At 42.3% G+C, this 17358-nt stretch overlaps 1 protein-coding gene across 1 annotated transcript in view; it reads left to right on the forward strand.

The window, feature by feature from the left end:
- Positions 1–17037, forward strand: part of Dync1li1 (dynein cytoplasmic 1 light intermediate chain 1) — a 32555-nt gene extending 15518 nt beyond the window's left edge. Inside the window, exons 4-13 of the mRNA XM_052723334.1 lie at positions 322–552; positions 2686–2855; positions 5943–6036; positions 8701–8836; positions 9344–9455; positions 11029–11088; positions 12364–12408; positions 13040–13160; positions 14713–14865; positions 16166–17037. Of these exons, the coding sequence (XP_052579294.1) occupies positions 322–552; positions 2686–2855; positions 5943–6036; positions 8701–8836; positions 9344–9455; positions 11029–11088; positions 12364–12408; positions 13040–13160; positions 14713–14865; positions 16166–16278 (1235 nt within the window). The 3' untranslated portion in view covers positions 16279–17037. The remainder of the gene's footprint in view (positions 1–321; positions 553–2685; positions 2856–5942; positions 6037–8700; positions 8837–9343; positions 9456–11028; positions 11089–12363; positions 12409–13039; positions 13161–14712; positions 14866–16165) is intronic.
- The last annotated feature ends 321 nt before the right edge of the window (positions 17038–17358 follow it).

A 17358-nucleotide genomic window follows, 5' to 3' on the forward strand; every position in this document is an offset into this window, starting at 1 on the left:
GTTGTTTTCATTTGCTCAGTCTTTCTTTCTTCTATAGGCCATTGTCCTTTTTGTGTAATTTCTTGAGTGTGTATATCTCTATCTGCTGATGGTAAAATGTGAACGTGGTATTTAATGTCTCGCCCTCGAGTAAGGAATAGGAAATAGAGAAGGGGTGCTCTGTCCTATAGTTACCTGTTACATCATTTTAGGCCTTTCTGAATTGCCATACTTGACCCAAATAGTTGAACTTTGTCGATTATAACAGACATCTCTTGTGGATAATCAAATGACTTAATAGTGCTGCTAGAAGAAATGGTGTGGATTCTTTTGTCTTTATAGATCAAACGAGATGTAATGTATGGATCTTGGATGGAGACCTGTATCACAAAGGGCTACTCAAGTTCTCCCTGGATGCTCTTTCTCTGAAGGACACTCTGGTTATACTGGTCGTTGATATGTCAAAGCCTTGGACTGCTTTGGATTCCTTACAGAAATGGGCAAGTGTGGTGAGAGAGCACGTTGACAAGCTGAAAATACCCCCTGAGGAGATGAAAGAAATGGAGCAGAAGTGTGAGTGGTCAGAAATACTAACGTGGGCTTCTGATGGAGCTATCTTAGCTGGCTATAAAAGTCATTTTGATTGTCTTTTCTACAAACAAGATTCAGTGAAGGAAATATAATGTGACTATCATTTTGAAATTCAACTTGAATGATGCACTGACTTTTAATATTTAATATATACATATATTACATGTATATATAATATAGTAAATTCCTTGGTAGAAGTGTGTTTTATTGCTGTGTATTCATTTTGAAAGATCATTTTTATGGCTAAAATGTGAACCTTTCTTCAGTTGCTCACTTCCAGAGGTTTTGTGACTAGTAGTCTTATCAACTTTGTCAATATGAAAAGATGTTAACATAAATAAAAAGACGTTAAGTTGGTTTTGTTATTTATAGAGTACATTAGAGTGTTACGTATATGTTTGTTTGGTTTTGGTACAGTGTCTCCCTTTGTAGCTTAGGTTGGACACAGACTTGAAATCTCCATGCTTTTCTTCCCAATGCTGAGATTACAGGCATATGCCACACACCTGACTGTCCTAAAAGATTTTAGTCTGTAGTTTTCTTTCATTGATGGTCATAGCCTGTAGAGTCGTTTCCCTCCCCTAACCCCTAATCCATGCTTGTACTAGAACTGTGTTTGCTTCTAGTTCATACTCTTGTGTGTGTTATGTGTGAGTTTGTGTAGACTTGTGCATGTAGATCCCTTTTATTTTAATTTCGTGTGCATGTTTTAAGAAATGTACACATGTGATGCAGATCCTTAACAGAGTCCAGGGAAAGACTTTGGATCCCCTAGAGCTGGAGTTACAACATATTTGTAATCTAAGCACTTGGGATGCAGAGACAAGCTAGCCACGCTGAAGACGTGAGCTACAAGTTCAGCAAGAGACCCTGTCTCAAAAAACATAAAGTGGAGAGGCTGGAAAGATGGCTCAGCATTTAAAAGCACATATTGCTCTTGCAGAATTTGGTTCTCAGCACCATGGGCAGTTCACAATGTTGTAACTCCAGCTCTAGGATTTAAGGACAGTCTGAATTACTCCCACTCAGGTTATGCTAGAAAAACAGGTGTATTCTCCCATGCTCAGTAAGCACTGTTTTTTTTTTTTTTATTTAAAAATTTTATTTTATGTGTATGGATGTTTTGCATGCATGTCTGTCTTTGTGCCATGTGTGTGGAATGCCTATGGAGACCAGAAGAGGGCATCAGATCCCTTGCAACTGAAGTTACAGATGATTGTGAGTCACCTTGTGGATGCTGAGAATTGAACTCAGGTCCTCTGGGAGAGCAGCCAGTGCTCTTACGTGCTGAGCCATCTCTCCAGCCCCAGTACTATGCTTGAGTTGTAGATTTTTTTTTCTACCTTATTTAGTTTTCTCTAATTCCTGCAGTGTCTGGCCTTTAAAGAAGGCAGAGGGTGTAAGGTTCAGTGTGTGTGTGTGTGTGTGTGTGTGTGTGTGTGTGTGTGTGTGTGTGTGTGTGCGTGTGCGTGTGCGCACGTGTGGAGACTATATGCAGGATACACACTAAATACAATCAGTTGTCTTTTTTACTTGTGTGTGTGGATCCAGGTGCAAGTGCTTGTGGAGGTCAGAGGTCAGAGAACAATTGGTAGGAGTTGGTTCTCTCCTTCCACTTCGTGGGTCCCAGGTATCAAATTCAGTCACCAGGCTTGGCAGCAGCTACCTTTACTACTGAGCCATCTCTCTGGCCTCCAAAGTCCTATACAACTAACTGACCTTGCACAGAGCCCCACTGTGTAGAGTCGTCAGTGGGGAATTGTGCTGTAAAACCAGTAATGTGAGCCAGGCGGTGGTGGCGGAGGTGCTGGCCCACACCTTTAATCCCAGCACTCAGGAGGCAGAGGCAGGTGGATCTCTGTGAGTCTGAGGCCAGCCTGGGTTACAGAGTGAGATCCAGGAAAGGTACAAAGCTACAGAGAAACCCTGTCTCCATAAACCAAAAAACCAACCAAACAAACAAAAAACCAGTAACATGGGCCCATAAAGTCAGTGTTTGTTTTTTTTCCTATGTAAGATGGTATCTAAGCCCAGAAAAAGTAGATTTAGATTGTGGCAGAAATAGCGGAGGCTCACCTAGTGCCGTTTCTAAACCATCTTTACTTGGACTTGCAGTGATTAGAGACTTCCAAGAGTACGTGGAGCCAGGAGAAGACTTCCCAGCTTCCCCTCAGCGAAGAGCCACAGCTGCGCAGGAGGACAGAGATGACAGCGTTGTCCTCCCGCTGGGTGCAGACACACTCACACACAACCTGGGTCTCCCGGTACTCGTGGTCTGCACAAAGGTCAGTTTGCTTCCTGGGAGTCTCGAACAGCACGCAGCTGCTTTGTTTTTGGAGTGTTAGTTTTCCTAGATGATTTTTTTTTTGTGGGGAGGGTTGAGATAGAGTTTCTCTGTTTAGCTTTGGAACCTGTCCTGGAACTCACTCTGTAGACCAGGCTGGCCCCGAAGTCACAGCTCCATCTCCCTCTGCCTCCCAGTGCTGGGATTAAAGGCGTCGCCACCGCTGCCCGCCTCCAGCTGACTTTCATCCCCTGTTATGTAATGTTGGTATGCCGTTATTAAGAACTTGTTAGCTGTGTATTTATTAAAAGGCGCTGACAGAATCACGTTTTCAAAGTCTGTTGGCTTACTGGGCATGGTGGCATATGCACCTGGATTCCAGCTTTTAGGAAGCAGGAAGCTCATGAGTTCCAGACCAGCCTGTGCTACATAGCTAGACCTTATCTTATACTGAATATATTTTGTAATGAAAAGATACTTCTTTTGAAGTATAACTTATCTGCTAAGCCCATTTTCTCTCCACTTAGTCCTAAGTAATGTGTTTTTACTATTTGTCTATTGTAGAATAGTTGAGAAAGTGTCAGGACATAAACTGTTCTATTCCATTCCATCAAAACACAGGGCTTTGAATATGCTAGGCAAATGTTCTGCCATTGAGCCCCACTCCTTGAACTAACAGAACCCTAAAGGCCTGAAATTATTCCTGCTTTTTTTTTTTTTTATATTTATTTATCATGTATACAGTGTTCTGCCTGCATGTGTCCTTGCAGACCAGAAGAGGACACCAGATCTCATAACAGGTGGTTGTGAGCCACCATGTGGTTGCTGGGAATTGAACTCAGCACCTCTGGAAGAGTAGCCAATGCTCTTAATCTCCGAGCCATCTCTCTAGCCTTATCCCTGTTTTTTATACTATGGAAAAGTGCATATAATGAGAAGAAAGTGCAGAAATCTGCTCATCTTTGGGATAAAAATGATTAAAAACAAAACAAACCCCTAATGACCTGGCTTAAGTTTTATTTTAAATTTTATAAAACTTATCAGTAACTAAGGAGTAGGATGGAAGTATTTAGATGAGTTAAAACCTGTTACCTGGCCGGGCGGTGGTGGCGCACGCCTTTAATCCCACTACTTGGGAGGCAGAGGCAGGTGGATCTCTGTGAGTTCGAGGCCAGCCTGGTCTCCAAAGCGAGTTCCAGGAAAGGCGCAAAGCTACACAGAGAAACCCTGTCTCGAAAAACCAAAAAAAGAAAAAGAAAAACCGGGCTGGAGAGATGGCTCAGAGGTTAAGAGCACCAACTATTCCTCCAGAGGTCCTGAGTTCAATTCCCAGCACCCACATGGTGGCTCACAATCATCTGTAATGAGATCTGGCACCCTCTTCTGTGTACATAATAAATAAATAAATCTTAGGAAAAAAAAAAAAGAAAAACCAAAAACCTGTTACCTGATTTTCAAGTGGTGATTTGGGTGTAATGCATTGTTACATCTTTTCTATAGAACATTATTTTATATACACTGGAATCTGTGTGTAGTTCATGTTTGTTTGACCCTGGTTATTGGTAAATACATCAGTATTTTGGAACTACAATTTAGTGCATAAAAAGCATTTGTGTCTTATGTGTGTGTGAGTTTTTCTATAGTGACCAAATTGTCTGAGGACAGTTTGTGGGCAGCGGCTCTCTCTTCGACTATTTGGGACCTGGGATAGAATGCCTGATGTCAACTGGCAAGTGCCACCCCCTGAGTCACTTCAGCAGCCTCTGCACTGTCATTCTTTAGGCTGATGTAGTTGAGTCACATTTCCATCCCTTTAAGGACACACAGTCTTGGTGTTCTTATACTGATATTCCAGGTTCTGTTTTGTTTTCTCCCCCCCCACACACACTTTTTTAAAGCTCATGCGCTAAAGTATGTATATAAAGTACACCTCACGGTGTCTTAAGATTTTATGAAATATAGTGTGCCACCACGCCTGACTCGGTTAACCCTTTCTAAGGAGTGAGAGGATGCTGGGAGGTAACACATACTCTACCACTGAGCTACATCTCCAGTCCCTTATTTAGGTTAAAAGCTATTTACTAAATTGCCGAACTTCACCAGTATGTCAACAGTATAATAAAATGTCTTTAATCATTTGAAATGTCACCCAGTAGTATTTAAAATGGTCAAGCTAGTGTTCATGATTATCTAGGAAGACTGTTCTATAATGTATGTATGTGTAACAAATCTATATATGAAATTTGACTCCAGACTGTTGCGTATAATAATTAACAATATACAGTGTTTACTTTTTTATATTCTACACTTTCTTTTTTTTTAAGATTTATTTATTTTTTATGTGCATTGATGTTTTGCCTACATGTGTGTCTGTATGAGGGTGTCAGGTTCCCTAGAACTGGAGTTACAGACAGTTGTGAGCTGTCATGTGGGTGCTGGGAATTGAACCCGGGACCTCTGGAAGAGAGCCAGTGCTCTCAACCCCTGAGCTATCTCTTCAGCCCATATATTCTACACTTTGAATTTGGAAGGGTTTCAGTGAGATTATTTGGATGTCATGGTGTTTGAACATGCCTTGTGGTATTGTCCTTAGTGTTTTTCTGTAGCAAGGAAGAACTATTCTTGTTAACTGTGCAGGTGGTGGTTCACAGGCAGCCTCGCTTTGTTATGGTGAGTCTGTGATGAGGTGATTGAAGCACCAGGAAAGAGGGAAGGGCCACGGGTGGAAGGGAATACATAGCTGTGTTCTGTAGAGCTGACGTCGGGTTGGATGAGCTCATTCATTTAGGAGATTGGTGGCTGAATGGCAGATGTGACCACTGGACATAAGTCTGTTGGTCTTTATTCTTTCATGTAGTGGAACTGTCTGCAGCATCCTGGCCAGATGGAGTGTAACACAGAAGCCAGTGCTGTTTAGGATGTCTCTTGATATTCCAGGTTCTGTTAGTCGGTTACCATAGTGTACTGGTAACTTGTTATGTTCTCTTCTCAAACATTGAACTGTTTGTTGTTTACATTATCCTATTGGATTTCAGTGTTTAAATTAAAGTTACTGTAATGCCGTCTTATGATTGCTTTATATCCACAGTGTGATGCCATTAGTGTATTGGAGAAAGAGCATGACTACAGAGATGAACACTTCGATTTTATCCAGTCACACATCCGCAAGTTCTGTTTACAGTGTATCCTTTAACAGTGCCCCACAAGCAGACCCATTAGGATGACTTTAGAAAGTCTGTGAGTATTAGTCCACCGGTCCACTTGCCAGGTCACTTACATGCAGGTGTCTGAGGTGTTGCTGTAGTGTTAAATTTGTGCTGCTCTCTCTGCTCTGTTGAAAATATGGGAGATGGAGACAGAAGTAAATGGGAAAAAACAGACTTATTCAAAGCTGGTCCTGAGCAGGTTTGTTCTCAAGTCTCTGTCTTGGGAGAAGGGCACAGAGATACTAAGGGCTTTTATGGGACACAAAAGGTGGCCAGTGAGAGAATGAGCAGGACATCCCGAGGCTGGGGGAGGGGGTTGGCTGTTTTTCTCTGGAGTTTTGGTGTGTGTGTGTGTGTGTGTGTGTGTGTGTGTGTGTGTGTGTGAGAGAGAGAGAGAGAGAGAGAGAGAGTCAGCCTCTAAGTGTCGGGATTATGGGCTGTACCTCTACATTCAGCTCTGGGTGGGCATCTCCCCATGAAAAAAGCCATCTGGGTCAGCATCTACAGTGTTGACTTTTTTTTTCTTGTTTTTAAAACAGACACGTCGTTTTTCTGAAGTCAGTTCATGTGAACTGAAGAAAAAGGGTCATTACAGAAGCCTCTTTGTCTATAGTAGCACACTAAAGGGATGGTTCATTAAAAAATTGGGGGGAAGATTGGGAAGAGGGGCACAACTAATGGCTCTTGCCTGCTCTGTTACATGTGTAACGTTAATTTGCCACGTTTAAAGAATTGTGCTTAAGAAAGTAATTGCAGGTTGTGGTGGTTTGAGTGAGACTGTTCCCCATAGGCTCGTCTGTTTGAATACTGGTTCCCAGTTGGTAGTGCTGGTGGAGGAGGTTAGACTGTGCAGCCTTGTTGGAGGAAGTGTGTCACTGCAGATGGGCTTTGTGTAGAGGGACAGCCTGTAACCCAAGCACCTGGACACTGACACAGGAGGTTTTAAGTTCTAGGCTAGCCTAGACTACACAGTCTGTTTCCAAAACACACACACACACACACACACACACACACACTCCACACATATCAACCAGCCAAACTGTAGAGAAAAAGCAAGCAAGCCCCCAACAGAGCCTAGGAACCACAGTATTTTATATTTACCTAAAATTACGTATGATACCTATAAGTATATGCCTTAGATAGATAGATAGATAGATAGATAGATAGATAGATAGATAGATAGTATATGCCTTAGATAGATAGATAGATAGATAGATAGATAGATAGATAGATAGATAGATAGATAGATATAGATAGATAGATAAATGGATAGATTGATTTTAGCGTTAAAATACGCACAGACTTTTTTTCTATTTTGTGCTTGTGGTAAAGGATGTGAACTGGCATCCTGTTCCATCCTGCTGCTTGCTGCCATGCCTCCCTGCCATGCCAGACTGTTCTCCCTCTGGAACTGTAAGCCAAATAAACTGTTCCTTCTATAAGTTGCCTTGGTTCTGGTGCTTTACCACAGCAACAAAAAAGCAACTAATACACAGGTATATGTGGAAAATTACAATGTAGTATATTGTCAGTCTACCTGACTGAAAACTATGCCAGGCATGGTGGAGCATGCCTGCAATCCCAGCACCCAGGAGGCTGAGACAATAGAATGGAGTTTGAGGCTAGCCTGGGCTGTATAATGAGTTCAAGGCCAGTCTGGTCTACATCCTGAAACCCTGTCTCAAAATCCAAAAAGCTGTATCCATCCATCCATCCATCCATCCATCCATCCATCCATCCATCCATCCGTCCAGTCAGTCTCTCCGTCCATCCGTGTGTGTGTGTGTGTGTGTGTGTGTGTGTGTGTGTGTGTGTGTGTGTGTGTGTGTGTGGTGTATTTGTCCATGCCATATATGTGTAACAGACAGGGAATGCTGAAGTCTTCTTTGTTGCTGCCCACCTTATCTTTTGAGACAGGGTTTCTTACCGAATCTGAAGATCACCAGTCAGGCCAGGCCAGCCAACAAGCTCCTAGGGTCCACCTGTCTCGGCCTCCCACATGTTTAGCTTTTAGATCCAGATGGTTGCTGGATTTGAACCTGGGTCCTCTTGCTTTCACAGGAAGCACTCTTACCCCTCATACCATCTCTTAAGGCTCTGCTCCCGTTCATTCCCCTTTCAGACAAGGCATCACTCTGTGATCCAGGCTGGCTGCAAACTGATGATCCTTCTGCCTCAGCCTCCTTGGTGCTACGATTCCAGATGTGTCCTGCCATGCCCAGCATTTTCATGTACTTTAAATATGGTAGTGGTGTCATTATTGTTAAATTTACTTATAGTTCTTAGCCTCATGAAACACCTACCCTCCTAAACTAAATTATAAAAAAATATTTTATTTTCCTTATAGCACATAAGTATTTTTTACTTTTGAAAAAAAATTTTTTTGAGACAGTCTCACATATCACAGACTGTCTTTAAACTCTCTGTATTGCTGAAGATGACTTTGAACTTCTGGTCCTCCTGCTTCTCCTTTTCAGTGCTGGGTAATTCAGAACTTCTTGCTAAGTGTATCATCATATTAGATACCCTGTATACTTCCTCCTAAGCCACACTGTGCATATGAATGTGCATGTTAAGCTGAAAACATGGTTTATGGTACCTTCATGAATCTCATGCTTTTTTCCTTAATGAGATGACTAGATGGTGCAGCACTTATTTACACTTCAGTAAAAGAGAACAAGAACATAGACTTAGTTTATAAATACATCGTCCAGAAGCTGTACGGGTTCCCCTACAAGATCCCTGCGGTGGTGGTGGAAAAGGATGCAGTGTTTATGTAAGTGTGCTCAAGCACAGTTTATAATGTGCTGTTGCTCAGGCTCCGTGTTCCGTTTTGAGATGGGACTGGGAGGCCCTCGTGACAAGTGGGTGGGGATAGATAGTTTGTTTATAACCTGTCCGGACCTACATCTCACTGCCTTTCAGTTTACTGCCTGTCTTTTGCAAGTTCTGTGCTGTTTTAGCTAAATTGTCTGTGAGGTGCCTTTTTAGTGCATCTGTGTATTCAGTTGTTACAGTATATGATGACCGAAATGGAGTGTGGACTTGGTTTTACAGTCTTTTGTGGGAGGGGCTGCTAGAATGCTTCTCTAGCATGCATGAGGTCCCGAGATTGGTCCCTGGGGCTCTAGCTCAATGGTAGAGCACTTCACTGCATGCACTAAGCTGCCACATGTCCAGTCCATAGTGCTGTGCTCCCTTAACTCCCCAAAAATGTTCCATGGGTTAAGTGAAAAAAATGATAGTGTAAATATTTGATAGTTTTATGTGCATTTCTCTCCAGTCCAGCAGGGTGGGATAATGATAAGAAAATAGGAATATTACATGAAAATTTTCAAACTTTGAAAATAGAAGATAATTTTGAAGACATCATAACCAAACCTCCTGTCCGAAAGGTAAGCTTTAGAAATGGTCTTAGTATCTAGACCTAAGCTGAGAGTTAATCTGTCGTCTGTAATGTTAAGGGTACAGAAGAAGATCCCCTTAGCTGTTCTGAGAATTGCTGAGTGTGTGTCTTATATGCACCTGTCCCAGCAAATGTCAGCTGACTACTCAACTGCTGAACATTAGTCTTTCCCTCCTTATATTTCATACTCTGGATCTGAATCACTTTCTAACATACTTTGGAAGCCACGTGAGTGGACGTGTGGATCCTGGGCACTTAGAGTACATGGCGATTGTGGACTTGGGAGGCTACAGCTCTTCCCAGAGCCAAGGCAACGCTACAGTAGTTTCCTCCACTCTACCCATTGAGGCATACTCACCGTACTGGCTCATGGCTATCTAAAACTTCCCATTTTGTTTTAGTCTTGGCTAAGGTTTTACTTTAGGACTGTTAAATCAGGTTCCAGAAGGTACTTTTCTAAGGTATACATCATGACTTTGTATTAAGCTGTACATAGGTAATGTTCAGTAGATACAGATATAGATGTTTCTGGAAGTGACATAAAATGAATATTTACATGTAATTCTCCTCAGATTTAATGCAGCATTTTAGGGAAAAATAATATTGCTATAATAAATATTGTGAACCTTCTGTCTGTGTGTGGGTTGTTAAGTAGTGAGAAAAGCAAGCTCCAGTGAAAAATGAATCAGCATGTTAATTTGGTTTGGATATCTATTAAATAAATAAAAAAAGAAAACCATACAAAAATACTCCCCTTTTTATTTGTATATAGGCATGTTTGTTGGTGTGGGTGTATGTACGCAGGAGCATAGTTGCCTATAGAGGTCAGGAGAGGGCATTGGATGCCCTGGAGCTAGAGTTAGAGCGAGTTGAGTTGCGAGCTTCCCAGTGTTGGTGTTGGAAACCTAACTCAGGTCCTTTGCAGGATCAGTCCACATTCTTAACTGCTGAGCCGCCTCCCCCACCCCCCTTTTAGCCATCATGATTACACTTTATGGCGTCCTTCTCTTTCATTCACTGCACTCGGGCACTGTTTAGGTACAAAGTGCTAACTAGGAAGGAGAAGGATACACATATAATAATAATAAGGTATATAACTGGGCCTGGTGGAAACAGAGCTGGGAGGATTGCCAGAAGTTTGAGGCCAGCCTGTTCTACGTAATGAGTCCCAAACCAGCCTGAACTGCAGAGTGAGATGCTGCCTTAAAACAACGACATGAGCTCTAATACATGGGTCGTGAGTGGTGATGGAAAGTGTGGAGATGAGCAGGGTGTGGTGCCACTAGAAGACTAGGCCTGAGGGTCTGCTGTAGGAGTGGCTGCTCAGACAGGAAGGGAGAGTGTCAGAGCTGGGGATACAGCTCGGTCCTGGTCACTGGTTGTGTGTAGCTTTTCAGTATAAAGCTAGCAAAATTACACACCATGCTAGGGCATGACTTATGTAAGAAGAGATAAAGTTCAAGTTCTTGAACTATCTTTCAGTTAGTCTAAGACACACAGTTATGGTTGGTGGTAGCAAAATGTATTCAACTTACTCCTTTCGTTCACCTTACTCCTTTCAGTTTGTGCATGAAAAGGAGATCATGGCAGAAGATGACCAAGTGTTTCTTATGAAGTTACAGGTATGAAGTCATGTTAGAGGTGGTCTTTGTAGAATTAATTATGCAAAGATGATTTAACTTGCCTTCAAGCCCTGTGCATATCTATATATCTATCATATCCTTAAATTTTTATTACATTATTTGTTTATTTAATGTGTATGAGGTGGGGTGAGGTGTGCATGCATGCCACTGATGATGAGTTTTGGGGGTTGGTCCTCTTGGGAATTGAATTCAGATCATTAGTCTAGATGCCAGATGTCTTTACCCTCTTAACCATCATGCCAGAGATTGCTTTTATTTTATTTTACTTTCTAGTTTTGTGAGACAGGGTTTCTCTGTGTAGTCCTGGCTGTCCTAGGACTCACTCTGTAGACCAGGCTAGAGATGCACCTGCCTCTGCCTCCCACGTGCTGGGATTAAAGGCATGTGCCACCACCACCCAGCTGCTTTTACTTTTTTAAAAATTAAATTATTTTAATTAAAAATATTTTCTGTATATGAGTTTTTTGCTTGCACATATGTATGTGTACTATGTGTGTGCCTACTGCCCAAGGAAGTCAGAAGAGAGCTATAGGATCTCCTAGAACTGGAGTTTGGGTGGTTGTGAGCTGTGTGGGTGCTGGGAATTGAACCCGGGTCCTTGTAAGAGCAACTAGTATTCCTAACTGCTGAGCCACCTTCCCAGCCTCTTATTTATTTACTTATTGATTGATTGATTGGTTGGTTGGCTTTTTGAGACAGGGTTTCTCTGTATAACAGTCCTAGCTGTCCTGAAACTTGCTTTGTAGACCAGGCTGGCCTTGAACTCACAGAGATCCACCTGCCTCTATCTTCCATTAAAGTTGGACACTACCATCACCTGGCTAATTTATTTATTCTTGACACACGGTCTCACTGTGTAGTCCCAGCTGGCTTGGAACTCATTGTGTAGACCAGGCTAGCTTGGAACTCACAAGGATCTACCTGCCTCTTCCTCTTGAGGGCTAGAAGTGCTGGAATTAAAGGTATATCACTATGCCTGGCCCATGGTTACTTTTAAGGTTAATGTGCATACAGATGTAAAAGTTAAGATGTGGCTAGGTGCTGGTAGCACACACCTTTAATCCCAGCACTCGGGAGGCAGAGGCAGGCAGATCTCTGAGTTTGAGGCCAGCCTGGTCTACAGAATGAGTTCCAGGACAGCCAGGACTACAGAGAAACCCTGTCTTTAAAAAATAAAAAAACTGTGTCTATTGTCTTTAAAAAGACAGTAATGTAAGCTATGCATGTCTAAACTAGAATTCTTTTTCCCCCCAGTCCCTTTTAGCAAAGCAACCACCAACTGCAGCTGGAAGACCTGTGGTCAGTATTATAGACTTTGACAAAACTATTAATGTTCAATACATGCTGTTGTAGTTCTCTTAAACACACACACATACACACACAGTGTGTATGCTTCAATATAAACTTCAGTTGGTAATTCTTCTGGAATTGTGAGATGTTTTTAGAGAATCTGTACTCCTTTGTAGAACATTGAAATGTAAAAATCTCTTCCATGTTCCTTCTATACCTGCGTATTACTGTATGTCACCACACAAACTGTGTGTGTGTGTTCTTTTACAAACCCTCAAGACAGCCTTACAGAGGAGTCCTGTTATAGAATAGTTCCACGATGTAGATGGGTCGTGGGACTAGGAGGACATCATGACTTCCTGATCATGCAGCTGGGAAACGAGCTCTGCCTCCCAAGCTTGTGCTCAGAGCTGTACTTCATTATCCAATGCATTACTCCCTCTCCACTAGTGCAGTGATTGGTATCCTAAACATGATGGGTCTGTGCTGTTCCTAATAATGAGGCCGAGATTATTGGCATTTTTGTCAATGAGCTGTAGTGTAAAAGCTAGTAGTGTAGGTGGGGATGGTAGCAGAATGTTTTTTTAATATTGTGAAGGTTTTAATTTTTAGTATTTGTGCTTTTCTCATTTTTACCTAGGATGCCTCACCAAGAGTCCCTGGAGGCTCCCCTCGAACACCAAACAGATCTGTGTCATCCAATGTTGCCAGTGTGTCCCCCATCCCTGCGGGATCAAAAAAAATTGATCCGAACATGAAAGGTATAGCTCTGTCTTTTGGAGGAAGCAGTGCAGTACATTTTATAATGAATATGCTTGTCTGGAATCTACTAAAATGTTTTCCTTTTCTGCTCCATACTCCTTAGCTTTGTTTGGTAGATAGGAGCTCATAATCAGCTGTAAACACCACAGTGTCTTCTCAGTGCATCACTGTGTTTATGATGAAAGCTTTACTTATTCTCCTATGGGAGACATTGGAGAAATTAATTCTGATAGTTAATAGGTAACCTAGGGTTGGTGAAATGGTTTAGCTGGTAAAGGCACTTGCCACCAACCCTGACAACCCGAGTTAAATCCCTAGAACTACCCACATGGTGGAAGGAGAGAACCACTCCTGCAAGTTGTCCTGTAACCTACACACACACACACACACACACACACACACACACACACACACACACAGAATAAATGTAAAAAAGATTATGAAGCTCTTTTAGAAGGGAGAGGTAGCTGGTCAGTGGTGGCACATGCCTTTAACCCTAGCACTCTGGATGCAGAGGCAGGTGGATCCCTGAATGAATGAGTAAATAAGAATTTAAAAAGGGAAGGGAAAGATACATTAGCATCTAACACATATGTTTAAATGAGTTTGGACCAGGGCTGCCGAGATGGCTCAGTGGTTAAGAGCACTGGCTGCTTTTGTTGAGGACTTGGGTTCAGTTCCCATTACTTGCATGGCTGCTGAATCCAGGGGATCTGATGCCTCTTCTGATCTCTGTGGGCTCCTACACAATGTGGTCCACATGCATACATACACACACACTATAATATAAATAAAATAAAAAATACTTTTGGCCCTTTAAAATACCGCTTTAGGGCTGGCAAGATCGCTTAGCAAATAAAGTCCTTGCCGCACAAGCCCAGCTACCTGAGTACAGACCCTGAATATATTTAATGTGAAGAAGAGAACCAACTCCATCAAGCTGTCTCTGGCCTACACATGTACAGTGTTGCCACATCCACTACCACCCGCATGCTCACACATAGATCTATAGATCAGACACATATGTAACTGGAGGTGGAGCTTTCTGTCCTGTAAGACTGATTATACCCAATAGTTGCTTCCCAAATTACCACTCAGAGGTTATATTAATTATAAATGCTTGGCTGATGGCTTAGGCTTATTACTGAGTACCTCTTAACATTTAAATTAACCCATTTCTATTAATCTATGTATCGCCACATGACCCCTGGCTTACTGGTGCCTTTGCATCTTGCTTCATGGGCTGCTCACAGCATCTGCCTCAGCTCTGCCCTTCTTCATCTCCATCTTCAGTTTGATTGTATCACCTGACGTTATTCTGCCTCACCATTGGCCAAACAGCTTTATTATCAACCAGTGAGAGCAACACATTCACAGTGTACAGAAGGACAGACAGTACACATATACAACAATAAAGAATAAAATTGAGAGTAAAAATCTATCCTTGCAATTACTTTTGTGTATGAGTAGATGAAAGTATAAGTAGTTTGTAATAACTTATGAAAAAATGGAATCTTTGTTCTAAAATGCTTTTTGTTTGTTGTTTTAAAGCTGGAGCAACGAGCGAAGGTGTCCTGGCCAACTTCTTCAACAGTCTGTTGAGTAAGAAGACTGGCTCCCCTGGAGGCCCCGGGGTCGGGGGCAGTCCTGGAGGAGGGGCTCCAGGGGGAAGCACTGGCTTGCCACCCTCCGCCAAAAAGTCAGGTAGAGTTTCCTGAGCAGGGCACTATTCTTGGAGTGTAGCCTTACTGGGTATGACGGACAGATGAAGTCACATGTGGCTTTAGAAACTGTCCCAGAATCTAATTTCAGATCATGTTCATCTCTCAGAAGAAATTCAAACTTTTCATGCTTTCCAGTGTCTAGGCCGCTGGTCGCCTTGTCTGGGGCTGCTTAGCTGGCCGTCCTGCCCCTGCAGTCTTAGCAGTGTGTCTTGTTCTCTGTGTTCTCAGGCTCCTTCATGTAGTGACCTGTGTCACAGCTTCCTTTCTTTCCATGGCTCAATAACACACCCTTGTGATGTACATAAAAGCCACATTTCATTTGGCTGCTGTTTCTTCTTCTTCCTTCCTTCCTTCCTTCCTTCCTTCCTTCCTTCCTTCCTTCCTTCTCTCTTTTGGCCATTTTGAATAATGTTGCTATGAATGTTAATTTTTATGTGAACTTACATTTTTAATTAGTTGGGACAATATTTGAGATTGGAGTTCCTGGGTCTTGTCCTGATTCTATGTTAAATTTGTGTGGGGAGGTCAAAAGACAACTTTCTGGTTTCAGTTTTCTTCTATCATTTGGGTCCCAAGGATCAAACTCAGGTCATCAGTCTTGTTGGCAAGTGTCTTTACCTGCTGAGCCTTCACACCAACCTCTATATTTAAAGATTGGAGAATGGCTGGAGTTTCAGAGAGTTGGACCTGTTACCCCTCGGCAGGTTAGGGGGGCTCTGGGCCCCTGACCTGTATTCACTGCTCATTTTGAGGCAGTTCTCGCTCCTCTCTCCAGATCTCCAGCTCTGCTGTTGACTGGATGTTCACTGCCTTGTGCCCTAAAATAGAAACAGCAACCCCACATGTGAGGTTAAATGATAGCTACCAGTGCACTGCCCCTCAGGTTAAAAGGAGGACCTGTATTTTTAAGGATGTTTATATAATTTAGTAGGCTACATAGCATTTTTTTATTGTTGGGGTTTTGTTTTTGTTTTTTGAGATAGGGCCTCAAACTCATTATGTAGTTGAGGTTAGCTGTGATCTTACTGCAGTTCACCTTTCTCAGCCTCCTGAGTGCTGAGATTATAGGTATGGGCCACCCTGCTTAGCTGTTGTTTTCTCTTGCCACCCCCACCCCAAGACCGGGTCTTGCTGTGGAGCCTCCTCAGCCTTGAACTCGGCAGCTGTCTGCCGTAGCCGCTAAGGGCGGCCTTAGGAGAAAGTGTAAAGCAGTGAAAGCCTTGGCCAGTTTTAGGGAGAAGACTGTGTCTAACTCTTGTTCGTTTTGAAATGCACTGTAGGCCAGAAGCCTGTGCTCTCAGATGTTCACGCAGAGCTAGACAGAATCACACGGAAACCTGCTTCCGTTTCTCCTACAACACCTACGTCTCCTACGGAAGGAGAAGCCTCCTGAAGATACCAAACAAAGCCATTTGTTCCTTCTTCTGGGTAACGTCAGCTTGCCTCTGCCTTTTCCCTCCAAGTTGGAATTAGGGGACTGGAAGCTTTTACAGACAAAGTTTATGTCCTTTTTTTTTTCCCCTGTGGCTGCCCATTTTGAAAAGAGGAGCTACACAGAAGAAAGACAATTTTACATTATGTAGAATAACTGTTTGCATTGCTGTTCTGCAAAAGGAAGTAATTTTGGATTTTGAAAAAAAAAATCTCAAACTGTATAAGACTGCAATAGAACTAGGTGATCCTGTTCTCTGGGCCATATAAGCCATACAGGAGCATTTAGGGAAGGGCAGAAAAATATGTAATTTGGGCAGTTGATTAACTCAGAAGTCTAAACTTGTTTTAGGTAAGACTATTCCAATCATTTTTAAAGATACCATGTTTTTCTGAAGAACACTGATCAGCTGTCAGGTCTCACACCAACGGCAGTGTAGTCACACCTGAGGCACAGTCGTCTCACTCCGTGATTCTGAAGTCACCATCGAAAGGACAAGAACCATTGGCCAAGATGCACCTCTAATCACGAAAGAAAGCACACCACCTGAGTGTGAGAGCTGCGGAAGTTATGAACATGTAAAGAGAGAACGGCTTTGCAGTTGTCTATACATATATATATATATATATATGTATATATATATATGGCTCTGCCTTAATAGACTCCTTTTTGTTCGTGACTTTCAACTGTAATCAGTTAATAAAGTATTTATTCTCTGCAGTCAGGGTCAAACAACGTGTTGCCTTTTCTTGTATTCCAGTTGATTTGTCAGATAAGGAATGAAATTTGTTAGTAATTTCAGCTGTTTGACTTAATAGGATTACAAAGCATTCTGATCTTTCTCAGAGGCAAATGTAATTTGGGAGTTCCGGATCAGTACTAATTTTTCCCCACCCCTTTGCTTTTTGCTTTCTGTGGTTGTGGTTTTTTTGTTGTTGTTGTTTTGTTTTTTTTTGTTTTTTGTTTTTTTTTTAGAGACAAGGTTTCTCTGTAGCTTTGGAGCCTGCCCTGGAACTACTAGCTCTGTAGACCAGGCTGGCC

This window comes from Peromyscus californicus, unplaced genomic scaffold (genome assembly GCF_007827085.1).
Source record: "Peromyscus californicus insignis strain IS unplaced genomic scaffold, ASM782708v3 Scaffold_11__1_contigs__length_118956290, whole genome shotgun sequence".
NCBI lineage: Eukaryota > Metazoa > Chordata > Mammalia > Rodentia > Cricetidae > Peromyscus > Peromyscus californicus.